Raw genomic sequence first — 27,783 nt, 5'->3', positions numbered from 1 at the left:
TTCGGGAGACCTGCGCATCTGCATTGATCCCAAGAATCTCAATACGAATATAATGCGTGAACACTACCCCATCCCGAAGCGGGAGGAACTCACCAGTGAGATGGCACACGCACGTTTTTTCACCAAGTTAGATGCATCACATGGATTTTGGCAAATCCAGCTGGATGAGTCCAGCAGAAGGCTCTGCACCTTCAACACACCGTTTGGCAGATACTGCTACAATCGCATGCCGTTTGGCATTGTCTCGGCATCGGAGATCGTCCATCGCATCATGGAGCAGATGATGGGAGGGCATTGAACGGGTTCGTGTGTACGTGGATGACATCATCATATGGTCCACGACCCCTGAAGAGCATGTTTCCCGCCTCCAGCAGGTATTCCGCCATGTCCATGCCAATGGCCTGAAGCTTAACAGGTCCAAATGTTGCTTTGGCATGTCGACACTCAAGTTCCTCGGTGACCAGATCTCTCAGCAGGGCATGCACCCGGACACTGACGGGGTCAAGGCCATCAAAGCCATGCAGGTCCCTGAAGACAAGAAGGCGGTGTTGCGCTTCCTGGGCATGGTCAATTTTCTGGGCAAGTTCATCCCAAACCTGGCCTCACACACCACGGCCCTACGAAACCTGGTGAAAAAGTCCGCTGCCTTTGAGTGGAAGGCAGCACATTAGGCAGAGTGGTTGGAGCTGAAAGCCAAGCTCACCACTGCACCCGTCTTGGCATTTATCGACCCAGACAGGGAGATGAAGATCTCGACAGATGCGAGCCAGGATGGCATCGGTGCGGTGCTGCTTCAACGCGATGACACTTCATCCTGGGCACCGGTAGCCTTCGCATCGAGGGCCATGACGCCCACCGAAACAAGGTATGCGCAAATAGAGAAGGAATCCCTGGGTCTTTTCACTGGCATTCTCAAGTTTCACGACAAGTCTACGGCCTGCCGACATTCACTGCCGAGATGGATCATAGGTCTCTGGTCCACATTATCCGCAAGGTGCTGAACGACATGACACCTCGGTTGCAGCGCAGCCTCCTCAAACTCAGAAGGTATGACTTTGACTTAGTGTACACGTTTGGCAAGGAGATCATCATCGCTGATGCATTGTTCCGCTCCATCACATTGCCTAGTGAACCGCTGGAAATCATCCGGCAGATTGAATCACAGGTGCAGCTGTGTGCTAGCACCCACCCGGTGTCTGATGAGAAGGTGGTTCGTATCCGCGAGGAGACAGCCAAAGACCTCCTCTTGCAGCGTATCATGCGCCACCTCGCCAATGGCAGTGCCCTCAATTTTACAGTGTAACGAACGACCTGACGGTGATTGATGGTATCCTCCACAAGCTGGACCGGATTGTCATGCCAGTCTCCAGAGCTTGGTGCTCCGCCAAATCCATGAGGGACACCTGGGCGTCGATAAGTGCAGACGCAGTGCCAGGCAGGCTATTAGCCAGGACATCTTGAACATGGTCCTCAACTGTGCGACCTGTCACTGCTTCCAGCCAGCGCAGAGCAAGGAGACGCTCCAGCAGCATGAAATCAAAACCTCCCCGTGATTCAAGGTTGGCATCGACTTCTTTTGTGCGAATGGTCATGACTACGTGTTGATTATTGACTATTTCTACAATTACCCTGAAGTCGTGAAGCTCTCAGACCTCACATCTCGGACCATCATCAAGGCCTGTAAGGCGACGTTCTCCAGGCATGGTATCCCACTCACTGTCATGAGTGACAATAACCCGTGCTTCAACAGCCATGAGTGGTCTATGTTTGCCAAGTCATACCATTTCAAACATGTCACTTCCAGTCCACACTATCCGCAGTCCAATGGGAAGGTTGAAAAAGGGGTGCACATTGCGAAACAGCTCATCTGCAAGGCTGTGGATTCTGCTTCTGACATCTACTTTGCGCTGCTTGCGCACAGGGCGACCCCACTATCCACTGGCATGTCGCCGGCTCAACTCCTGATGAACAGGGAGCTACAGACGACACTTCTAGCCATACACTTGCCCAACCTGGATCACCTCCTGGTGTTGCAGAAGGTGCAGCAGCTCCAAAACCAGCAAAAGCAGGGCTATGATGCTTATGCCACCGATTTGCCCATGTTATCCCCGGCAGACACTGTCAGGATCAAGATACAGGATGGTGGCTGGTCTGCTCCAGCTGTCATTGTTTGACAGACTGCGCCACGCTCGTATGTTGTACGTATGGCTGATGGTTCTGTTGTGCGACGAAACAGACGGGCACTGCACAAAGTTGCCTGCCCGCAACCGCTTTCTTCTCCAATTCCGTCTGTTGTTTTGCCACCTCTTGATACCTCGAACTACGAGGCCACCAGTCAGGATTCCATCCCACCTGTCAAGGTGCCGTCCCCCCCACCACCACCTCTCCTGCGGTCGACAAGGATCAGTGGCATGCCCCAGGGACTGGACTTATGAACATTTGTTTTGTTTGCTATGTTCTGTTTTCTCACATTAGACAGCTGTCTTCACATGAAATATGTGCCACCACATGTAAGTATGTTCCGATGTGCCAACAAAACATTAAAAAAAGTTGAGATGTCATGATATGCAGACAATGATATACAGACAGACAGCTAACGAACACAGAGAACAGGACATGACCAATGAGCAGGCATGACACTCAGGGGTGGTATCTCACTATAACAGGCACGAGGCACTCACACTCTGCCTCTTTCCACTGATGAACATCTACAGAGTGAGTCAGGGTGTATGTACAGTATCACACCTCCAGCACGTGGCTAAGAGCTAGTCTGGTTCAGTCAGAGTAACACTCTTAGGTTAGCAGAGAGTCAAACTCAGAGAGAACTGTGCTAACTGTGCAACTGGTTCAATAAATCAGATTGAACTAACTTCAAGGTCTGGAGTATCTTTTGGTTAAAGCTGCATCCAGTTGTAGCCTGTGTTATCCCAGAGTACATAACACGGCAGTATATACTTAAGTGCAAGGAGTCTAGTGAACCAACAAGGCAGATGAACACAATACACAGGTAGACACTGGCATAACTATTACTGAAACATGGCTTAAAATAATTATAATCTTTCATTAGTGTCACAAGAATGCTTACATTGACATTGCAGTGAAGTTACTGTGAAAATCCCCACACGACGGCACTTGTTCGGATACACTGAGGGAGAATTCAGAATGTCCAATTCATCTAACATGTCTTTTGGGAGGAACCCGGAGGAAACGCATGCAGACAGAAGAGCGTGCAGACTCTGCACAGTTACCCAAGTCGGCAATCAAACCCGTGTCCCTGGTGCTGTGAGCAACAGTTCTAACCACTGTGCTACCAAAGATGGCAGGAACAGCAGTTCCTGCAGGGATTTTAGACAAGATGGAGAGAAAGATTTAAAAAAGGATGAGTGCAGGGTAGCAGTGTTGGTTAAAGAAACAATCATGGCTGTGAGAAGATATGTGTTGAAAAGATCATCAAAATGAGGCCTTATACGGGTTGTACTGAAGAACATAAAATGGCAATCGCATTGCTAGGAGTAAATGATGGAACCCTAAACATAGAAGGGACTAGAAGAGCAAATATGTGAGCACGTGTCATTTGAAATTTAAAAACGAATTGGTGGTTGCAACTAGTTTAAAGTTAATCAGGATAGAAGCAGTGTAAAAGTTACAATGGATAATTCTTAAATTGCAATCAGAAGAATATTTTTCACCAGTATGTAGCATGTCCAACAAAAGAGGCAGTACACTGCTAAGTTCTACTTTGGGCAGGTGGAAGGGTTTCAGGAGACCACTGGTAGAAGTGATCATAATTCAATTCGATTTCGTACAGTTATAGAGAAGGACAGAGAGAAAAAGATCTAATTTGAGGAATAGCCAATTTTACCAAGATTATGATTTAGCAAAAACAAACACTTGAAGGTAAGTCAGAGGCAGAACAGTGACAGGCGGCTTCAGAATATATTCACGCAAAGGAAAAGGGCTGGACTCCCAAATCTAGAGCACAATGGAAGTCAGAGTATACAGAGTAGGATTAGACAAAAAGAAGTTTACATCAAATACGGAACTCAAAATTACAAAAACCGATAGGAGAGTAGAAAGTGTAGTTTGAAATCAGATTAGGAAAGCATGAACAAGTATTGACATGTAAAATAAAGGAAAATCCAAAGATACCTTATAAATATCCTAAAAAAAAGTAAGAACCAAGGAAAGAGCAGGGCTTATTAAAGAGGCAGCAGTGGCAAGAACTGCATCGTCACAGCGCAAGGGACCCAGGTTTGATTCTGGCCTTGGGCGACTGACTGTGTGGAGTTTACATGTCCCCGTGTCTTTTGAGGGTTTCCTTTGGGTGCTCCAGTTTCTTTCTACAGTCTAAAGATGTGGTTAGGTGGATTTGCCATAATCAATGCGTGGTTACAGTGTTAGGACACGGGAGTGGGCCTAGATGGAATGCTCTCGGAGGGTCGGTGCAGATTCGATGGGCTGAATGGCATCCTTCTGCGCTGTAGGGACTCTTATGGGAAAGGCTAAAAGGGAATCTGCACGCGGAAGCAGAAAATTCATTCAAGGCCTCAACTGATGATACTTACAGCATATTATGCTGTCTCACAGCTGAGATTGTTTATTTAACAAATACTACTATCCTGCCTCCATTCTTTTTTTAAAAATTTCCCATTCCATGGTTCTTTGCATCTGTCTAATATTAAAGGGGATGATGCAGACGGTGTAACTAAGGTGGTGTGTGAAATATTAGATGGGATAATCAGTGAGTGGGGCAATAAACATTTAGCACCTTTGAAAGTAGATAAATTACCACGGTAGCACTGTTGCTTCACAGCGCCAGAGACCCGGGCTCGATTCTTGGCTTGGGTCACTGTGCGGAGTCTGCACATTCTCCCCGTGTCTGCGTGGGCTTCCTCCCCATAAGTCCCGAAAGACATGCTGTTAAGTGAATTGGACATTCTGAATTCTCCCCCCGTGTACCCGAATAGGAGCTGGAGTGTGGCGACTAGGGGATTTTCACAGTAATTTCATTGCAGTGTTAATGTAAGCCTACTAGTGACACTAAGATTATTAACATTCTTATAAATTATCAGACTTGGACAAAAGATACCCAAGGGTATCAAGGAAAGCATGGGAGGAAATAGTGGAGCTCCAATCGTCATTTTCCAATTCTCTCTGGTTATATGCATGGAACCAGAGGGCTGCTAATATTGTACCCAAGAAAGAAATTGAATAGTTACAGGTCAGTCAACCTCATCTCAGTGGTGAGTGAACTATTGGAAAAAATTCTGAGCAACAAGATTTTTTTGTCATTTAGAAAATAGTGGATTTACCAAGGACAGTTAGCATGCAATTGTTAAGGGAAGGCAGTGTCTGACCAACAGGATTCATTTTTTTTAGGCAATATCAAGGAAGATTAATAAAGATAGAACCTTTGATGTAGCAAAGCCTTTGAGAAAGTCCCACCCGTCAGGCTGGTCAGAAAATTAAGAGTCCATTGGATCCACAGATGACACAAAGTTGGGTTGGAGGGTGAGCTGTGTGGAGGTTGCAGAGATCTTTGTGTGATTTGGACAATACGAGGTTATTCACTTTGGTAGCAAAGAATTTTTTAAAATTAAATTTAGAGTACCCAATTATCTTTTTTCCAATTAAGGTGCAATTTAGCATGGCCAATCCAACTAACCTGCACATCTTTGGGTTGTGGGGGTGAAACCCACGCAAACACATGGAGAATGTGAAAACTCCACATGGGCAGTGACCCGGGTCCTCAGTGCCGTAGTCCCAGTGCTAACCACTACACCATGTGCTGCCCCTTGGTAGCAAAGAATAGCTTTACATTGAGAGGAAACGTGCAATGAAACGCGTGTCCTCACACACCAGTCAGTGAAAGTAAGCATGTAGCTGCAGTCGGCAGCAAAGGCAAATGGTATCTTGGCCTTCATAGCGAAATTTGAGTACAGGAGCGGGGCTGTCTTGCTGCAATAATAGAGCCATGGTGAAGCCACACCTGGAATATTGTGTGCAGTTTGACCTCCTTATCTGAAGAGGGATGTTCTTGCTGCAGAGGGAGTGCAGCAAAGGAATATCAGGTTGATTCCTGGGATGGCGGTACAGACGTATGAAGAGAGATTGAATCAGGATTGTACGCATTGAAGTTCACAAGAATGAGGGAGGGGATCTCATAGAAACCTATAAAATTCTAACAGGACTAGAAAAGGAAGATGCAAGAAGGTGGATGTGTGCAGAACCATAGGTCACAGTCTGAGGATACGGGGTAGACCATTTAGGATAGAAATGAGAATAGGGGCGGCACGATGGTGGTTAGCACTGCCGCATCATGGCTCGAAGGACCTGGATTCAATTCCGACCCAGGGTCACTGTCCGTGTCGTCTGCAGTGTGGGTGAATTGGCTATGCTAAATTGCCCCTTAATTGGGGGAAAAAATTGGATACTCTAAATTTATAAATAAGAAATGTATTTACCCAGAGTAGTGAGCCTGTCGAATTCATTACCACAAAGTAGTTGAGGCCAAAAATTGTAGGTTTTCAAGAAGCAGTTAGATAAAGCATTGGGGCGATGGATATCAAAGGATATCAGATGGGGGAGGGGGAGGGGAGAAGAAGCTGGATTAGGTAATTGAGTTTGATGATCAACCAGGTCATGAATGGCAGAGCAGGCTCGATGGGCCGAATGGCCTGCTCCTATTTTCTATGATTCCATTAAGGGCAAGTGACACGATTGATTCACAATTGGTTCAGCCAAGGATAACAGTAGACAGGTATTTTTCTTTGGTGGGGTCCCTCAGGACTCGGTATGAAACGAACTGATTTTCATGATTATGTACATCAATAATTTAGACTTAAATATAGAGGGCATGATCATTAAATTTGCAGATAATACCAAAATTGGTTGAGTAGTTGAAAACGAGGAAGAAAGCTGCAGACTGCAGAAAGATATCAATAGATTGGTCAAGTGGGCAGAAAAGAAGCAAATGGAATTAGAGTACCCAATTCATTTTTTTTCCAAGGGGCAATTTAGCGTGGCCAATCCACCTACCCTGCACATCTTTGGGTTGTGGGGGTGAAACCCATACAGACACGAGGAGAATGTGCAAATTCCACACAGTTTCCCAGGGCTGGGATCGAACCTGGGACCTCAGCACCGTAGGCAGCAGTGCTAACCACTGCACTACCATGCCATCCAGCAAATGGAATTCTGTCCAGAGAAGTGTGAGGTAATGTACTTGGGGAGGGCAAGCAAGGCCAGGGCATACATAAAACTTAGGCATGATAGTGAGAACCGTAGAGGAACAGAGAACTTGGAGTGCATGGCCACAGATCCCAGAAAGTAACCAGATAGGTAGACAAGGAGATGAAGGTGTCATACAGGATATTTTCCTTTATTAGCCAAAGCATTTAATAATAAGAGCAGGGAGATTGTTAGAACTGTATAACACACGAGTATAGCTAAAATATTACATAGTTATGATTACATCACAGGAAGATTGCAATTGCACCAGGGGTAGGTACGGATTGACCAGGATGTTACCAGTATTGAGAAAGGTTTGCTATCAGGAATGACTGGATAGGCTGGAAATGTTTTCTTAGGACCAGGGAAGACCAGACAAAATTTAAATGAGTAACATTACGAGGGGCCTAAATGGTGGATAAGGACGTATTTCAATTAGTGGAGGGGTCAATAATCTGGGGGTGTACAATTTAAGGTAATCAGCAGGATTAGAGAGAAGTTGATTTGAAACTCTTTCACCCAGAGTGAAAAGTGCCTGGAACTCATTGTCTATAAAGCTAGTTGAGGCAGAGACAGTTGAAAAACACTTGGCGATGAACCTGCAGTGCTGTAATCTACAAAGCAATGGACCAAGAGCTGGAAAGTGGGATTAGGGTATTGTTGGCCAAACACAATTGGCAAAATGGCCTCTTTTTTTGTAAATTTCTATGGTTCTCGCGTTCTATTTTCTCCTTCTATCAATTTATTGATTATCCATTGTCGATTTATAAATCACTTCCAAATCCTCAGGTTTACGAGACTTTTGAGAATATTTTAGGCTTCTTCCTTTAATCTAATACCATCCTCAATTTCTCTAATAAGCCTTGGTTTACCATTTTTCCAGAGTTCTTATTCTTCAAGAAAACGCATTCATTGAGAATTATTTCTTTAAATGTTTGCCATTATTCATCTATTGTCACATCTTTTAATCTAATTTCCAAATCTAATTCAGCAACTTTGTTCCTTATACCTCTGCAATTGTTTTCATTTGAAAATTTAATATGAAAATCTAACATGTTACGATCATTCTTCAACAGAGAATTTTTCACTCTAGGATTGCTAATTAATTCCATCTCATTACACAATAATCAAGGAATGAGTCTTTCAAAGAACAAAACATTTTACACTGCACATAAGTGTCTGAATGTTGGTGCATGTCAGTTTTGATCATTATTTAATCAAAACACCAGTTTTCAATGTTAGTCAACCAATCAAAGCTAACTCTTCTCGAGCAGACAAGAGTAGGGCGGGGGGGGGGGGGTAGCGGAAGTAAAAGTCATGGCAAAACACACACAAAATATAATTGATTTGCAGGATTTGTGTGGCATAGGAACAGATCATGTCCCATCTCTGTTATTGGTTGAGGAATAACAGGTGGTAATCCTTTTGGAATCTTAGACATAAATTGAACCAATCCCATCCAACAGGACAAGGGTAGCCACACAGTTGAAATTGCATTACTTCAGTTTGATTCTTGCCCTGCCCTCTGCAATGGAGGGCATCACTTACCAGTGCTGCCCCATTTAGTGAAACCTGGTGCATAAGGCAAAGGGCTGTGAGGAGGCAAGCATTAAATTTACTCTTTTGGAATGCCCCTGGAACTCCACAATGAAAGTCTGGGCTATTGTCCAGGTTCTATTCTTTTCCCATCCATGAAATCCTCCTGAAACTCCCCACCTGGAACTTGTGCACCAGCTGACCTGTAGCTACTGGCAGTCGATCAGGTATTTGTTTCAACCTGATAAATACTCAAGGATTAAAATAGCTTGGGCCTCAATTAGGCGAGGAAATTTGACATTTACCCTGACCTCCATCAAATTTACTCTCAGTAAAACCTTTTTATGCAGTTATGGTTGCCCAGATTAAGTTCATATGCTGCTAGTTCTGATGTTAAGGAGAACAAAGTTTACTTGGCAAACAGGAAAACAATTCTACTTTTGTTGGTAGCCAGTTCTCAATTAGCAATTAGATAGATTTACTTTGAGACAATGAGAAAGCGGTAGTGTAACATAATTAAGGAAGGCTCTGAATAATATTTGCTTCGAAATATAAAATTAGATATTTTCGGAATTGTGAGCGCTTTGAATGATATAAAATAAACTCAACACTAGGGCATTAACATTTTTCAGATTATCAGGGTCTTCCATTATACAAGTCTGGTTCGGACAACATCAGGGGCGGCATGCTCTGTAGCCCTACGCCAAAATCAGGCAGAGAATGGCTTCCGACGCCAGATCCGGGGCAGGCGCCAGTTTGCGATTCGCTGCCCCTCCAAATTGGCATGTTTGGGACGTGCGCTGCGCCATTTGCAAAGCTGTTGATGCTCCGCCCCTGATGGGCTGGGATCCCGACGGCGTGGGTCACATGTAATTACAGGAAACCTGATGTGCCGGCTGCGGACAGTGTCCAATGCCGCCACACTCGTCCGGGATCCGTGCTGCTGGCCAGGGGGCTGCTGCTAGGGCTGTGGGGTCGGGATTGGGGTGGGCGGGTTTCCAGCATGGTGCACGGTGCAGCTAGTCAGCCCTGTGCATGCATGATCTGGCGATTCTCCGGCTGTTTTACACATGATCCGCAGGTATTCCATGTGACGCCAGTGTTAGCTCCTCACCGGCACCAAAATCGGAGAGAGGTTCGTGCTGATTCTCCCTCGGCGGCGGCACTTAGCCTCAGGAACGGCTGGTGTTAAAAGCTGATGTATTTCAATTCATTATTAAAATGAAATGGAACTCAAGAAATCATTAGTGCATAACTAAACAGTTGGGCTGAAATGTATTTTTTGAATTTCAGTATTCCAAATCAGGATCAAAAGCCACAGAAGCAAATAAAGAAAATCCTGAAAATTAAGATCAATTGAATAGAAAACAGGAGCCGAAAGGGAGCATCTGTAAGTCAGAGCACCCACGTTCCATACACCATTTCTTCCAAAAAGGTTTTCGGATATTAAAAACAAAACCAAATACATATTTTCTGCAGCAGAGATTCTAATTATTTCCACTCTTAAGCTTGAGGTTTGGACTTTCATTTTCTGCTCGGTTTCCTCTGGTTTCATTGAGATTCAAAATAGCTCCAGGCAGACAACGGCTCTCAGGAGAATCATTTTAGAACTTGGGTGATCTTCAGCTGGTATAGACAATGAAAGTATTCAGCTCCAGCAAGTCTGGTTTTGGCTTACTGAAGTATTAATATAATTTATGTATGTAAAAAATTACACAGAGGAAAGTTAACTTAGATTGAGTCTCAGTATAAACATACTGGTGTTGATTATTCCAATTCCAATGCAATGAAAACAATCCTATAATTGCATAATGTGCATTTGAAATATTAAGTTACTAAGCATGATTTCATACCTTCTTAATCATAAACATCATCTATCTGGTAACTGTTTATATCTTGAAGGATCAAATCTCATGGTCCTAATACAGTTTATTTACATTTCTGTAAATATAAACAGCATACATCTCATGCTTACATTTGTTTATTTCTTTCTATGGAAGGATAAAGTGATGGTTGGAAGCATGAATTTGTGAATGAATCTCCAAAGAATTTTATTAACTTTTTGTTGTTGCTGGACATGGTTCCAACTGTGTCAGCAGCTAGTAGTACCTCATAAATGTTAACAGTACCACAGCTGAACCCAATTCTGATCATGTCTGCAGACATGCACTTTCTAGCAGGGATTACAAGATAGCAAGCAGGTGCCGGACCCTGGCCAATTTTCCTCGTGATTGCCTCAGGAGGTACTGAGGCCTCCTGTCACTCTCTCCCACTGATATCAGCCACCTTAGCATCAGTTCAAATTGAGCTTGTAATCGTCTGATTTGTATGGCATAATGCTATACCAGTTGCTGCATGTATACATTAAGGCTAGGCTGTTGGAGCAGCAGGGACGAGAAAACATCCAATTCAACACTGACAGGCAATTTTTAAAGTCAGGGAGAGAATTGGGGAGAAGGTGGGGATACCGATTTGTTGGTCAGTTAGCTGCCATCTTCATCGTTATATCTAGATGTAATAGCTCTCAGTGCTCATTATTTGCAAATGTGAATCCATAAACTCTTAATCTGCTTTGAGATATGCGCATTAATATTTAAGTGTGGAAAGTTATTTTGAACCAATACAGAAAACGCACCAATCCTTTACTTGTGCAACTAAAAGTCGCAGAAGCTCAATTGTTTACTGTTTTGATTAGGTCTTTGTCAACTTAATGCACACAGTCATACAAAACCATCTTGTGGCAGCAGGAGCCCAACACTGCTTTGTACAAAAGCTGAACATACTCGCCATTGCCACAAACAGCTGGACAAAAACTAAGTAAAAACTATTGTGATTTTTCAACTATTGCTCATTAAATAAAGTTTCATGATCAGTGTTTTTAATTACAATGTGTGGTTTCCGATAAACTGACATTCTAAATTTAATTTTCCAAAGAAAAAGGTAGCAATTACAGTGGTTACAGACCAGTGGCTGTACAACTTTGGTAGAGATCAACATTCTTTGAATATGTAATATGAATGGGGCCAATGAAGTCTCAACAATAACGGATAGAACTTAAAAACCATTTTGAACAGCTCATCCTCAAGTCCTAATATTGTCTAAAGTCTTAACAAAACATCAAAATTAAGATGCAGCCTTTTCTTTTTGAGAATTCTCTGCATCAATAAAGCAGCCATAGATATTTTAATACAATACTCTTATTTGACTAAAGCATGACCACTGACACAACTGTGTTTTGAAACAGGCAATTGTAGAATTTGAAACAATCAGAGGCTTAAAGCCCTCAATCAATTTGTTTTAAGGTTACATGTTTGATCATTTTGTAAATTTTAAGCAGGTCCTAATGCTGTATAATATTAAAGTAAAAAAAAAACTGCCCTATTACATAACCCACAACAAAATACACTGAACTGAGACTCAAATAGAGAAATTCAAATAAGGCAAAACAGTTACTTAAAAAGGATTTGGGGTTTCACTCCCACACTTGCTGCAAAATAAAACCTGTTCCCTGTAATTACAAATATTCTGCCAATTCATTCCTTATTCCCTGAATAAAGACAATTCTATTGCATCAGGTCATCATTCTACTCGGGTTTTAAAGTCTCTAGCATGGTTTCCCTTACATTTTTCAACAGTTTCAACCCTTGCACATTGGCTGGCATTACAAGCATTTTCAAACTTTGACCGTACACAGTGAACACAGACAACTAAAACTTAAACCAGCAAAGAGGTATTACTTATTATTTCGGTAACAAATATGGGTCGTGCATGACCCATCATGTCATAATCTTCAATTTTTTCAATGTGAATTTCCTATCTACTGTCAGATATCAATAGTTTATTGTTTACGCTACAATAACAAAGCTCATCAAGAGTTCTGACTAGACTTATGCAAATAAAAGACTGTTGCATTTAAAACCTGTTATAGGAATGCTTGTTTCATTCCCTTCCCCTTCACCCCAACCCATTCCCCTTTTCAATTCAACGAGAAGCAGCTCATTTCCATCGGAGACAAAAGTCGGTAGGACTGGTAACCATCCAGTTTATGTGGCATATTTCTTGGTCCACTGTCTTGCTATTCTGTCATGTTCAGCCCTGTTAGTCATATACTGCGTGGCTATGCTCCCAACCAAAGGGTCCGCTGCAATGAAACAGAAAATATTGATTATCAGTTTACTGTAAGATAAGATACAAGTTATAACAGCCAATTTATTTTTCCTAGTTCCCATTTGTCTTGCCACAATCCAGCCTTGAAGTAGCAGCTTGTAGCTGTGCAACTCACATAGGTGGCAATGAATGTGATCATACCTCATTTACTGGCCTCGCATTTGATTGTTAATGGCCTATTTAACTGCGTGACAAATCATAAAGTTCAATTATGTCCTCATTAAATGTCCACAGCAACACATCCACAGATACCAATGGATAGTAACCCAGGGCAGAAATCTCAAGTGATGGTATCCTTTGGCAAAGCAGAGCAAGTCCACTACAGTGCTTTCACAGCTATCTCAATAGAGATGGCAAATTTAGAGCAGCTAAATGTTATTGTGCAAATTAAACAAATGGCATAATATTCCACAATAACACTATAAATCTTATCAGCAGATATGACAATGTGATAAAATATTTTTATAACATGCTAATCAGATATTTAGATGAACACAATCCTTAATTTTGTTGCAAGGTGGTTTTTTGACCATTTTCTTTTCCTTTCAAGTCTCCCTCTAGTACAAGTCTCACATCAAGATTCAAAAAATATGTATTTCTTATACATCTGGCAATACCATGCCTTGAATAACCCAGGACTTCTCAATTATCCTTTTTATCCTTCATCCATGCCTGTTTTTTTTTTCAAGCAAAGAATGAGAATTCACTGGACAGGTAATCAGTTATGAACCTGCATAACAGCACCCCACACCACTCCCACAGACACACACAAAGCTGAGTGGGGCACACTGCCCTATTCAGCTGCTCTCAGATAGTTTATTGTTCAATATTCATAAAAGCAGAATTATGCAATACAATATGCTTGCATTTTTCTTAATTAATTTTGGACATGAAGAAGAAATTACAAACTTCCTCTGAAACAATCAAATAAGTGCGATAGATTTGGGTAGAATTGATGTGGGCGGCACGGTAGCACAGTGGTTTACACTTCTACTTCACAGTGCCTGGGTCGCTGGTTCGATTCCCGGCTTGGGTCACTGCCTGCACGTTCTCCCCGTGTCTACGTGGGCTTCCTCCGGGTGATCCGGTTTCCTCCCACACGTCCCGAAAGATGTGCTGTTAGGTAATTTGGACATTCTGAATTCTCCTTGTGTACCCGAACAGGCGTCGGAATGTGGCGACTGGGGGCTTTTCACAGTAATTTCATTTCAGTGTTAATGTAAGCCTACTTGTGACAATAAAGATTGTTAAAAACTATGTATGCTACGTGGAGGCCAAATGGTGAAAGGCCAAACGGCCTTTCCTCCCGGCGCCTGGCATCTATTGTCCTCCCCCTGCCCCACCCCATCCCTATTATTGAACAACCCACAACCACTCATAACCAGGAGGAATTGATCAAATCAGATAAGATTATAGACTATAATTCCTCTTACCAGGATTGCAATCTGTGAGAAGAGAACAAATTGACAGAAGAACCTTCGAGATGGTCAGTGCTGGGCTCCAGTTATCCTTCAGGATATCCAGACAGATCACTCCTTGACTGTTGATATTGCAATGATAGATCCTTGTTCGGAAAGTCACCTGTCAAATTGAGGTAAAAATTAACATGCATAGTCGAGAAATGAGAAAACCTGATCCATTCAACATATTCCAGTAATATAGTCCGGAAGCATTCTCAAACAAAACAGTAAAACAATAATTTTATGTGCCTTACATTATAAATAGCTGAATGACAGACAGGAATTCACAAATGATAATTCTTTCATTCGTGTGAACTACGGTTAGTGGACATATCAATATTTCCTATTGTACAGTTTAATGATCACAGTCACAGGTCAAAAGCAACTCTATTAACACAGCTAATGATCATTTATGATTTGATTATGCATTGAGCTATCCCGACAGCCCGTGAACTGACATAGTAAATCACACTACAAAGTGTATGCATAACAACCCACTAACCAAATAAAGCAGCACTCCTAAACACTGGGAATTGCAATGTCACTGCAGTTTCTGTTTTGGGGAATGTCATCCTACTTTCCTGTCATGATCACGATATCCGCTAAGCCTTTCTTTTTTAATGTTGCAATACATACATTTTTTAAAAAGTCAGTTAATTTATTACTGACAGTTTATAATGCTTTCAAGTGGTGTAATGAGGTTTTGGAATCCCCCTCACTATTTATTCATCATAGAAATCAAACATTAACGGTAGAAAATTGATATGGAACAAGGTAATTGTGGGAGGAAACCAGAGTACCCGGAGGAAACCCACGCGGAGAGAACATGCGGATTCCACACAGACAGTGACCCATGCCGGGAATCGAACCTGGGATCCTGGAGCTGTGAAGCAATAGCGCTGCCCACTGTGCTACCATGCCGGCCAACCTTCGTTTTTTCAGACATTCAGAACACCAAGGGGATTTTCCGGCTGTTTTTGTCAGCAGGATCTTCCCGTCCCGCTGATGTCAAACACCACTGCGGGTTTCCTGGCGGTTGGGGGTGGAATCAATGGGAAATCTATTGACAGCGACGGAATCAGAAGATCTTGCCGCTGGGCTAACGGCGGACTACCTCCCGCTGCCGAGGAACAGCTTTTGGGGGGGGGTTGCTGAATCTCTCCCTTGCCTCCCCGGGCGGTTTGATATACAGCATCTCAAATGAACCTTAATTTTGTAGCTATTAAAATCGGGAAATACCCCAGGCAACTTACAAGGCCACACTCCAAATTCTACCAATGCCGCACAAAGATGCTCCACAGCCTTATTATAACAGCACTTGAGAATCAGGTCAGTTCTAGGTGGCATTATATTGAAGATCTCATTTATTGAGACTGACATTATCATATACTGCTCCCTGAAGAGCAGTGCTTAAATTTAATGCCTTGCTTCAAATTGCAAGTTTGATGCTGGGCGATTTCAATTATTCTGATCTTACTGTACTTTAAAAAACTTGGCTGTATCCATAATCGGCAGAGTATGTTCAAATCATCAGAGTAAGTAACTTCATAAAAAATAAAAATGGGCTTGATAGTAGTGATAAACTTTAAACCAATTTAAGCATCACAACCAGGTTTCAAATTGTTTGATTATTTGATTTTAGTGATGGGGAAGTTGGGGGGGGGTGGGGGGGAGAACATCAATGAAACTTCAGAACACAAGCATCAATACAACAATCGTAATCACATTGCTTTATTTTTATTACTTCCATATTGGACAGTATCTAGTCACTTAAATTCCTATGTTCACTCAATTTTAGGTTGTGATATTAGGTGTGATACTAAAGTCCTTCAATGTTTGACAAAATTTGCAAACTGGAAAATAAAGTTCTCAAGTTTTTGACTTAAAATGTGAATTTTATGAGTTATTTTTTTCTGCAAGGTTGAATATAGTTTCATGGCCCAACAACCTATTCTCATCTGCACCAAGTTTTCACAACTGCCAGAGAAATCAATGAAACTACTAAATGCCTATTGACAAGTGTCCATTTTCAAAACATGTATCTTTACACTCACACTGCTTTCCCTTTTGGGGGGGGGATCATGGTGGAAGTGATGTAATGGAAGGATTCTATGCTGATTATCAGTCCGATGATCCGCACTATCGACGCTCCTTCCATGGCCAGGTCCGAGGGTTGGACTCTAACCCGGAACTTCTGGTCCAGCGATGGGTGCACTCCCACTGAGCCACATGACCTCCCCATAAACCTGCATAACCCAACCACAGCTTCCAGGCCAAATAATGGTGAACAGGGTAGCTCGGTGGCACAGTGCGTAGCACTGCTGCCTCAGTGCCAGGGACCCGAGTTTGATTCCGATCTCGGGTGACTGTCTATGTGGTGTTTGCGCATTCTCCCAGTGTTTGCATGGGTTTCTTCCGGGTGCTGCAGTTTCCTGCCAGTCTAAAGATGTGCAGGTTAGGTAGATTGGCCACTCTAAATTGCCCCTAAGTGTCCAAAAGGTTAGGTGGGGTTATGGGGAAAGGGTAGGGGATTGGGCTTAGGTAGGGTGGTCTTTCGCAGGGTCAGTGCAGACTCGATGGGCTGAATGGCCTCCTTCTGCACTGGAAGGATTTTATTCTATTTACAACCTCCAGCTGCTCAGCAACAGAGTTGCAAGACCAGGTCGATTTGAACGAATGGTAAGTTACTACCTACCAATGATACAGCAGGAGGTGTCAGAAACTAAATAGGCACTTTATATACCAGTATCCCTGCACTTTTATTAGCTGCAGTTTTTCACTTTCAGAGTCAAAACTCTTCCTCGTACAACGTAAATCCAATTTACACCCAAAGGCATTTCAGTCTTTATTGATGCTTTTTCAAAGTGCAAAGTAAATGTGAAACATTTTATTGCTTTTATCCTCATACAGACTTTAGTACAATCCTTCATGGCAACAATTCAGAACCATATCCATACGTCAGTCAGAAAGAGCATAAAAACAAATGCAATCAAAACACAACACTGTCTCTAATCAGTTTCATGTGTCAACATTTATACTGATTACAAAGGCAGTGCAACGTCAACTACCAAAGTAGAGCCTGGGATATTTGTCAATTACATTATATCCTCTCATTATTCAAATACAGTCCCATTAAATGGAGTAGAAATCAATTAGAACACCTGGGGAGACTATGGAGGGTAGAATAATCTCAAACAGTAATTGTGCATATAAACCCAACTTTTGTTAAAAAGTGAAATTTTACCGAATCACTAAATAAGCTCACTCAATGGCCTTGTGGGTGAAGTGACCATCTGATATAGCACCATCTCATAGAAATTGCGAACATTGTAAACTCCACCTACAATCTATGCCATATCAAAATGATGTTAGTTCGCCGAGGACCGGTGTTCGATCCCGGTCCCGGGACACTGACCGTGTGGAGTTTGCACATTCTCCCAATGTCTGTGTGGGCCTCACCCCCACAACCCAAAGATGTGCAGGATAGGTGGATTGGCCATGCTAAATTGCCCCTTAATTGGAAAAATAAAATAAATAATTGGGTACTTTAAATTTATAAAACAAAAATGTTAGTTAGTCTGTACATTAGTACAAATAATAAAATTGATCTTGTGCCTTAGGATGGATGGGCAGGGGGGGGGGGGGACACGACAACGACAAATATGAACGGGTAAAAATATAGTCAGAGTTTCCATTTCTCCAACTTGTTGAAAAGAGTGTGACAGAAAAATGTATCCGGCTTGACTATCATGTCCTCCCAGAATCAAACAGCTTCTGGGCATCCACGACTCGCATGGTCAATGACCACTTGGTCATAGCAGAGAAGAAAGCCCAGTATATGCTGAGTCATACTCTTGTGAGCGAGTATCTTCATGACAGGAGAGGAAGCAACAAAGAAACATCAAAACATCTTACTGAACAGTGGAAATTTCATTCTACGGCCCGTTACTTACTCAGTTAGTTATAGGTACAGGAATTCATTCAAAGGTTTACAGGCATTGGTGTTTACAAATGAAATGGTGAACTAGACCTGGACCTGAAATGTGGCTAAACAAATGTTAACTGGCGAGTCTTAAAGGTTTAAACCCATCCCAACTTAATAATACTTGGATATTGGAATACAGAGGAATATTGAAAAATTTGTCTATGATACCAAATTTTGCAAAGTTTAGGATAGTACCTATTCACTTGCAATAGGACACAAGAAGCTAGCAGAATGAGCAGACGGCAAGTGAAATTTAATGCAGAGAAGTGTGAGGTGATGCATTTTGGCAGAAGGGATAGCGAGGAAATAGGGACTTACAGCACGGTTCTAAAAAGTATGCAGGGACCTGCGTGCTCAGGTGCATATATCTTTGAAGACAGCAGGATATATTGAGAGATTTATTAGAAAGGCATATCGGATCCTGGGCTTCACAAGTAATCGAGTAGAAAAGCAGGGAATTTATTCTGAACCTTTATAAAGCTCTGCTTCAGCCACAACTGCACCCAGTTCTCGTCACCACGTCACCACAATTTAGGAAGCATGCGAGGGGTCCATGAGATTTCCCTGAATCGTTCCAGGGATGACGGACTCTAGCTCGAAGTTAAGTTGAAGAATTTATTTTTGCAGCAACTGGTAATGACCTACAACTCGCTGGTCACGGGGGTGGTGGAAGGGCAGCCTATGATTTCAAAAGGAAACCGGATGGGCACTTGAGGGCTACAGGGATAGTGTGGGGGAATGGAACTCAGTGATGAGTCAGTACATGGCTGGCATGGACTCAATGGGCAAATGGCCCCTGTGCCACAATGGCTCTATGATTTTAAATCTAAATTGACTTTAATCTAAATTTTGATTTGAAGAAGGCAGGATTGGTATTCAGACCTGTAATAAATGCTATAAATGTAGAGTAATTGTGGGTGTGCGGGAGTGGGATAAGTTAGACACAGCCCTCGAATATCAAGGGTGAACACTACATACTTTTCTAATATTACTAAGTACTCTGAAGCAAAGCTCTGAAAAACCCTGGAATGCTGGTGCTGCAACAATAGCACACTAAAATTCAACTTTACCACAAACATTTCATTATTTCTCTACTAGACTCCTTGCAGTGGAGCAGCATCCTCTCATGGTAAGAGAAACCGATGTAATCAGCAACACTGCTACTGCTGCCTTCTATATATACTCTTAAAATCCACCTGTATGACCCAGTGTCAGCAGTGGCATCCACAGCCAAACTGGCACGAGCATAATCTCAACACTTCTTAATCACATCTCAAACACTCAAATGAGAAGTGGTTCTTATAACACAGCTTTCAGAAACGAGCACAGAAAAATTTTAAACTATTATGGCAACAAGTTATAAATAAACTCATCATATTGTCAAATTATAAACACACTCTCACATGTGAAAACATTGTGAAAAAAGTCCTCTTACCTTGGGTGGTTTGAAAGGATATTCTGCTGAAAATACAATGTCAAGGAAGAACACACCACCTTCATAAACTGACCCAGGGGGCCCCAGAATCGTTGACCTCCATTCATAAATATTATCGCCTTTTGGTCCAGCACTGAAAAGCAAAAAGGAAATTGTAATACATTTTTAAAAAGATTGAAGAGAAATCACAAACTGTATTAAGAAATAATTGGTTATTTTGCATAAGCAGGTGTCCCTCAATTTTTTATGACCTAAGCATTCAAGGAACTGGTGGAAAGAAACTTCTGTTTAGAATTGAAGAGAGGGGGGATGCGGACTGGGGAGGGGGGGACCGGGCAGGGGTGGGAGGTGGACCGAGGGGGACAGAGGCAGGTGGCAGTCAGACAAGGTTGCAGACAGGATTTATTTAAGCTACAAGATGTAGGCGAGTTACCTCTTCCAAATATAAAGATCCAAAATTTCTCCCCCTTAAGGCAATTCAGTAAAATTCTAGATAAAATCTACTCATTACATTTTTACATTCCTTTGTGCTTTCAAATACACGGACAGGATGGGAATAGAGGGATACGGACCCTGGAAGTGTAGAAGGTTTTAGGTTAGTCAGGCAGCATGGTCAGCGCAGGCTTGGAGTGCCGAAGGGCCTGTTCCTGTGCTATACCTTTCTTTGTTCTTTAGAATAAAAGGGCAGCGTCACTCACAAAGAAGTTGATCATCTAAAAGTTTATATTTGTCCCATTAATCTTCAATGATGCTCTTAACCAGATGGTCTTGCAAATTTCTCTTTAAAAGTTGTGAATGAGATGCAGTTATCAGCATGGAGGGAATGATCTATTAATTGTATTTTGCATTACATCTTCTAGTTTTGTAATCATATAACTTAAGCAACCTACATTATCTGCACTAATGAGTATTCTAACCCTTAGATTAAAACTGATGAGTCAGGACATGGCTGGGATCTTGGAACCACCAAAGCATCAAGCAGTTATGCTTCCTCTGGTGCAGGAGGGTCAGAGCAAAGTCTTGACGTGATGGTATGCATCATTAGACCACAAAGACCTAGAATTGTTCAAAATCTGCTTTTGGACAGTGGACCCCTACTCCAAAACAGATGGTGGGACTTTAAAGCATAGAAGAAAAACTGGTATGTAAAAACAAAAGCAGATCTAAAGTTGTTAGAATAGTGATAACGAACAAAAAATTGAAACTAGAGAACATGCACTGTAATTTATACGTAATTGCTTGTTGTACAGGTAATTACAATAACGAAGCTATTCTTGACATCGGAGGATCTCCATTGTTAGAATCAAACCGGTTTAGCGCCCCAGCTGAAATTTGACGACTGGCTTCAGGAGACCAAAATTATTTTGTAATCTTTTCTTCAAAGATAGGATGCTGAATTCTTAAAGCTCTTCACAATTTAAAAGAACCAATCTAGCCATTCTTCTCTGAACACTTCTCCAATACACCCTTGCCCTATTCATAAGATCGCTATGGATGAAGATGATCATCCAGCCCATCTTAATTTACGCTTCCAGAAAGATCCTGAACTCTTCTTCCGTAGCATCCAATTACTGAAGTTATTCTGGGTTTCTGCACAGGGGCTTTATTCAGAAAGTCAATGGCTGAACACTTTTGGAAAATGTAGAGGTAGTCTGACTTCTGTTGCTTGGCTGGTGATTCAAGATAATAACATTAAATATCTAGGAGTTTCATATATAAAAAACAAAAAGCTGGACATAAACAGGAGGCTAGTTATCTCCAGGGGAAAAATGGTTTTCCTGTTAGCAGATGCCGATTGGTTATGTAGCTGTAATTCAAATTTCCAGTATTCACGGGTTTTTCTTAATCAATGACCTCCACATTTTCCATTGACGACCAGACACTGACTTGATTTCAGATTCACCATGCTGGACTTTGACCGTATGACTTCATGACAACCATCAATTTCTTTTTTTTAAAAAAAACTCAGCATGGATTTTTCTCTCTCTCCAGAATGCATAAGTTTGTTTTGGAACCCTGCAGTTTACATTTGCCCAAAGTATGCAGGAGAAGCATGAAAATAATTTCCATTTTAACCTGCATTCCTGACATTTCGATTTTCTGCTGTATACATTCCTGAGAAGTATCTATTTAAAACTGCATTAACGATGGCTTGCAGCTGGTTCAGAATTTTAAAATCTGCCCGAGGATCTAAAAAAAAAAATGACAAAAAAAAATGACAGGCTAAGTTCTGATTACATTCTGTACTACGTTCACTTTAAAATGCATTGTGAACTTTCCAAAACAGTCCCAGAGATCTCCTGACCTTTCTTACTATTACCCAAAGAAAAAAAGTGTTATTTTATTGGTTCACTGATCAGTCTCTTATGAGATCAGTCTCTACACACAGGTAGTGGAGTCTTTTTAATTTATTCTGGGCAAGCAGGGTTAAGAGGGTGGAGAATAACGGGGGCAAAATGCGAGGGCAGAGGCAGTGAAAAGGGAAAATGAGCAGACAGCAATGCTGAAAGAAGAATTCAAATCAGCAAGGGTAGAAGAACTGAGGCATGAAACAGCCAACCTGCTTGAATTGGGGGTGGTTGGGGTATAGTGTGGTGGGTGGTGTGGAACTGTAGTTAGGGGAAGGGCTTGAGAAAAGGAAAAAATTAAGCAGGATAGGGGATAACGTGTGAGGGGCAATGAAGATTGGCCAGGGAAGACATTTTGCTCAAGGGATGGGGGCTGGCCTTATGTTGGCTCAGTGGCTACGGTACCTCTCACTTTAAAAAAAAAAACTTTTCTGTTTTCCATCAGTCTCGGTTTCTTGCTCAAGGAGCGTTTCAAGGCCAAACCTTCCTCAGGTCAAGGAGTGGATGTGATGACTGGAAGACTCTAGGAATATTGGATTCTAAGTATTGGGAAATTTAAGGGTTGAAAGCCCGGGATTAGAGTGTGTTTGACTGCAGTGGCCATGCTTTTTAGAAAAATAAAGTTCTGTTTTGCAGGGTCTGGGGCTTTTAACAGGCAGAAGGTGAAATTGATAAAGTAATACGTGTTTCAGTCTGGACTAATGGACTGTGGTTTGAATGGGAAAGTCAATGTGCTTTGCAGGCTGCAGAGATAATTTGTTTTTTTAGCTTGGGGAAATGAAGTAATTGCTGGGTGGAGCCAAGGAATGCAGAGAGATATTTTGAAAAGCAGGTTTTTTGAAGAAAGTTTTGGAGAGGAGTTGAATTTTGATCTGCTTGATACTGAGTCCACAATTCTCCCACAGTAAGATAGATTGAGGGCTGTATGTTTCTTGTTGTTCAATGGGAAATTGAGTTGTAGTGGTTAAGGGATAAGCTGTTCTTTTTGGGTGTGAAATTAAAAAGTTAATATTGTACTCATAATAAAGTTTTGTTTTTAATAATACCAAAACCCTATTTCTTCATGCAATCACTCCTGGGCTGAATCATTCTTTCCGCAGTCTTAAAAATAAACTAAAATATTTGGCCCAGTATCCTAGCCACTGTTGAGGTCTGGTCTCGGATCGTAATAATAGTTAGTACTTCAATCTTGAGTAATTCACGACTTATCTTCCCATTGTTACAATTTTAACAAAATCCAGGAATGATTGACACCCCTTTCTTTAAAAAAATTCATCATGGGATAAGGGCATTGCTGGCTGGGCCAGCATCTAACTGTCCTTGAACTGAGTGCATTTCAGAGGGCATTTAAGAGTCAACCACATGTAGGAGTCATGTGTAGGCCAGGCTAGGTGAGGGCAGCTGATTTCCTTCCTTCAAAAGGACATTAATGAACCAGATGGGCTTTTACAACAACCGACAATGGTTTCATGGTCGTCATCAGACTTTTAATTACAGATTTTTTTTGGATTGAATTCAAATTGCAGCATCTGGTGGGATTCCATACCAGATCCCCAAAGCATTACCCTGGGTGTCTGGATTACTAGTCTAGTGACAATACCACCACCTCCCCATGTGTTCAGTTATGGACTGTCACTTTATTTTGACTTGAGCCTCATAAGCAGTTGGCTATATTTATAATGCCTTTAGACAGTGCTACTTTTAACATTTAATAAATACAACAATGTTACTAAGTAAACAATTACAGAAAAGTTAAAGAGACATGGAGCATAGAATTATTGAGCAAGGGCTTTTGATATGTGACGCTGCCTGTCCCAGATGGACAGAAACCCTGTGACCCCTTCAGTCCTAAACTACTCACAATGGGCTTTTTCTAGGACCCTTAACCCCAATTTGATCAAACAAAACAGTGGGCGACAGCCACTTAATGCACACACATCCATCTTTCACCTTCATAACCTGCTTGTGAGCTTGTCAGTTTTCAAGTTTGGACTGAAACAGTACGACATATTTTCCACAAATATAACTTTTTCCTCTATGCTTAGAATCTCAAAGAGTGAAGAGGGAAATCAAATATTTGGGGTGAATATCATTACACTGTTGACACGGAACAAAAATGATTAATTGCAACAAATCCTAATTAGCTGAAATTCAGATTAGCAATTTGCGCTGGGAATGACATGAGATGCAAGTCCAATCAAAAATGATGTACAAATTCCATTCTGCATGTTCCCTATCCCGTTTCCTTCTCTCACTGAATCACACATCCACCTCTCAATCTTCCATCAATACTAGTGCAAATTAGTCTCCAGGGAGCACACATATGAAGCCCTGTCCAAGACCCTGCCACCTCAAAATAGAATTTAGTCAAATCACCAGCAGTGATCAAACGGAGAGGATAAAATCTAATTAGACAATTACTGTATCATTAGCAAGTGTATTTTCTGATGTCAGGTCAGCAAACCAGCAGTGCAGCAAAAATCGCAGATGCCAAAATAAATCCCACTACTTTGTGGAAATTGAAGTTAATGCTCCACCTTTCCACCAAGATACACATTTGTTTAGAAATAATCATAACTTCTTTTGGTGTGCATTAATCTTCTGACTTGTTGCAATTTGAAAGTTAAGTAAAAAACACTTCTATAATGAGACTCATTACCAAAAAATACAGAAATCAAAACCACAGTAATTCAATGGATATGATTAAAGCTAATTAGACATTGGGGGAGCTTAAACGGGACAAAAACAGAGTGCGTTTACTGGGGTGCTTCTCGGCACTGTAAACACCTCTATTTAACGGCACCGTTTATTTTGGCCTAGGCCCACTGCACCCAACTTAGCTCTTACGGGGTCCTCGAGCCCCTCCTCACCTCACCTCTTAAGGGCAAGGCACCACTGGGCCTGACCCCTGGCACTGCCGGGCAGTGCCAAGGTGTCCAGGTGGCAGTGGGAGTGCCAGGATACCAGCCTGCCCACACCAGAGCACGGTAACCCCGGCATCTCCAATGGCCTGGGAGACGCCGCAGGTGCCATTACGCCTGATCCATGTTTGTGGAAACCAATGCTAAACAGCATCCTGGCAAGGTCTCCCAGGCGTGCCCATTAGTTCCGGTACTCCAGTAGAATATGGCGTAGACGTATTTAAATGAGCCTAACTGTTAGCTTAAATACGCTAATCTGGATCTCGCCCAGCAAGGGAGAGATGCAGCTTGCGATGTCTCGCGAGATTCAATGGCCTCATCCTGTCACCAGGTCTGGTGTGACAAGGCCATTAAATCGCACACAGTTACTCTATCACACTTGGAGACTTCAAATATTTACAGAAGCTGAACCGCTGTATGCAATCTTAATCTTGTGCTCAACTTCGAGATGAGCTTCTGCTCACCGAGTCGCCCCATCAGCAAGACTGTGTACTTCCACCTTGATAACATTGCTCATCCCCGACTCTGCCTCAGCTCATCTGTTCCTGCCTTTGTTACACCTCGGTGAGAATATACCAATGCTTCCTGGCCGGTCCCCCATTTACATCCCACATAAATTTGAACGCATCTAAAATTCTGCTGCCTTTACCTTAACTCACAAAGTCCTGTTCTCTTATCATCCCCCAGTCCTTGGTGGTCTACACTGGCTCATGGTTTGACTCACAGCTACCAGACTCCTCAACGACTCTCCCTTGGACTGATCTGTTCCCCGTAAGAACACTATTGACGACACCCTGTGCTGCTCTTGTTTGGCCCTTGTTTCGCACTGTGACCAATCACGATTTGTTGACGTACCAATGTACGTACTCTGTACGTTCCCTTGGCCGCAGAAAAATACTTTTCACAGTACTTCAGTACCTGTGACAATAAATATCAATCAATCAATCTAGTGAAGAGTCTGCAGCATTTACACAACAAAATGGCATCTGGCATATTCGAACCACCCGGTATCATCCCTCCTCCAAAGGTCTGGCTGGAAGGGGGGGTCCAAACTTTCAATATGGGTATTTAAAAAAACAAACCATGTTCATGGACATGCAGCTGGCATGGTTCCATTTTAACTACCGTACAACACCACAAGTGACAACAGGAATCGCCCCTGCAAAACTGTTGATGGGCCGATGACTTAGAAACCGGTTTGAGTCTCACATTTCTAAACCTCGGCAGGAAAGCAGAGGTGAAGCAGGAGACTAAAGCGGCACCACGACTGGAGGACACCAGGGCAGTAATTGCACTTCGGGGATGAGGTCCATGCCTGCAACTTTGGAGATGTGGCACTTTGGCTCCCAGGTGTAATGTTGGAGAGAGCGGGTTCCGTCTTGTACAATGTTCAGATCCGGGGGGAGTTCAGCAGAAGCATTTGGACCACCTGAAGAAGCGAGAGCACGTGCTTCACGATGTCCAACTGACAGCACCGACGTCTGCTCCATACCAAGACCGGTCCCCGAGTCTAGCGACCTAACCATCTAGATCCCAGAGTCCGGGCCAGCAGGAAGAGGATGACTCCGGTTTGGAGATGGACATGGAAGTGTCAGTGCTTATGGACAACTTGTGTCTGTGACCAAGGTCCCGGCAATAACACTCCGGTGGCCGGCCAGAAAACAATGGTCAATGAACCGACACACCCCGCCCGACCAGAGCCGCAGCATTGATCCTGACCCCCACGAGAACCAAGGGGAAACCTTTGTTGAACTCCCCGTAGGTCTCGTAGAGTGCGAGCCGCCCAGCTGAAGCTTTTTACAAACTTAAATAAAAGCAGGCCTAAAGCAAGGCTTGGTGTGGTTAGTTCCCCAAACAAGGACTGGACTGGGAGCGAGTTACTGCTTGGAGCAGGATTTTGTCTATAGTTAAATAAACCTCTGTTCTATTACTGCTAACTTCCTCAAGTTATTACAGAAAACATTATTCGGAATCAATGCTTTTGTTGCGTATATTCAAGTTGAAAGAAATCTTCTGAACTATTCTTGAGGCATAATTAAAGTTTAAAAATTATATAAACAAATCAGAAACTGCAGAAACAATAAATTTGGAGCAAGTTATGGGATAATTTATTTGCTTATGAAAATTTATTTTTATTAAGGTTGTGCAAGTTGAGAATTTCACTCAATGCCGTTAGGAACGCACGCCCAGCCCGTGTATTGATTTTAACAAGCAGAAAATTTACATTTAATAGTTTAAATTAAGAACCAAAGACAGGAATTGGCCGGCGATGAGGAAAGTGAAGGACAGAAATAAAGCAGGAGTAAACATTTTGAACTGGGGGCATTGCCAAATCAAGATTCCCTGGTTATCTGGAAAATATAGGGGAAGCTCAAACAGAAAAAGAAAGTCTCCGATAGATACAAAGAACTAAGCACTACAGATAGCCTAGACAAGTATAGGAAGTGCAGGGACAAAGTCAAAAAGGAAAAGAGAGGCCACGAAAAAAGATTAACAAGTAAAGTTAAAGCAAACCCAAAGATGTTTTACCAATATATTATTGGTAAAAGCTAGTTAAGGAAAAAGTGAGACCTATCAAAGATGAAGAAGGGAACTTGTGTGCAGATGCAGAGGCGGTGCGAAGAGTTTTAAATTAATATTTTGTCTCCGTGTTTGCAAAGGAAATGGATGATGCAGATATAGTAGTCCAGGAGGAACACTG

General features: G+C 42.3%; 1 protein-coding gene across 1 annotated transcript in view; it reads right to left on the bottom strand.

Annotated features, from left to right (window-relative positions):
* Positions 1-11,404: 11,404 nt before the first annotated feature.
* The window catches only part of LOC140425232 (ubiquitin-conjugating enzyme E2 E1-like), a 117,483-nt gene continuing 101,104 nt past the window's right edge, over positions 11,405-27,783 (bottom strand). The window contains exons 3-5 of the mRNA XM_072509308.1: positions 19,814-19,946; positions 14,367-14,514; positions 11,405-12,907 (exon numbers count right to left, since the gene is read on the bottom strand). Of these exons, the coding sequence (XP_072365409.1) occupies positions 12,810-12,907; positions 14,367-14,514; positions 19,814-19,946 (379 nt within the window). The 3' untranslated portion in view covers positions 11,405-12,809. The remainder of the gene's footprint in view (positions 12,908-14,366; positions 14,515-19,813; positions 19,947-27,783) is intronic.

Source organism: Scyliorhinus torazame, chromosome 6 (assembly GCF_047496885.1).
Source record: "Scyliorhinus torazame isolate Kashiwa2021f chromosome 6, sScyTor2.1, whole genome shotgun sequence".
NCBI lineage: Eukaryota > Metazoa > Chordata > Chondrichthyes > Carcharhiniformes > Scyliorhinidae > Scyliorhinus > Scyliorhinus torazame.
Note: the sequence above shows the minus strand (reverse complement) of the source record. Positions and strands in the feature narration are given on the sequence as shown.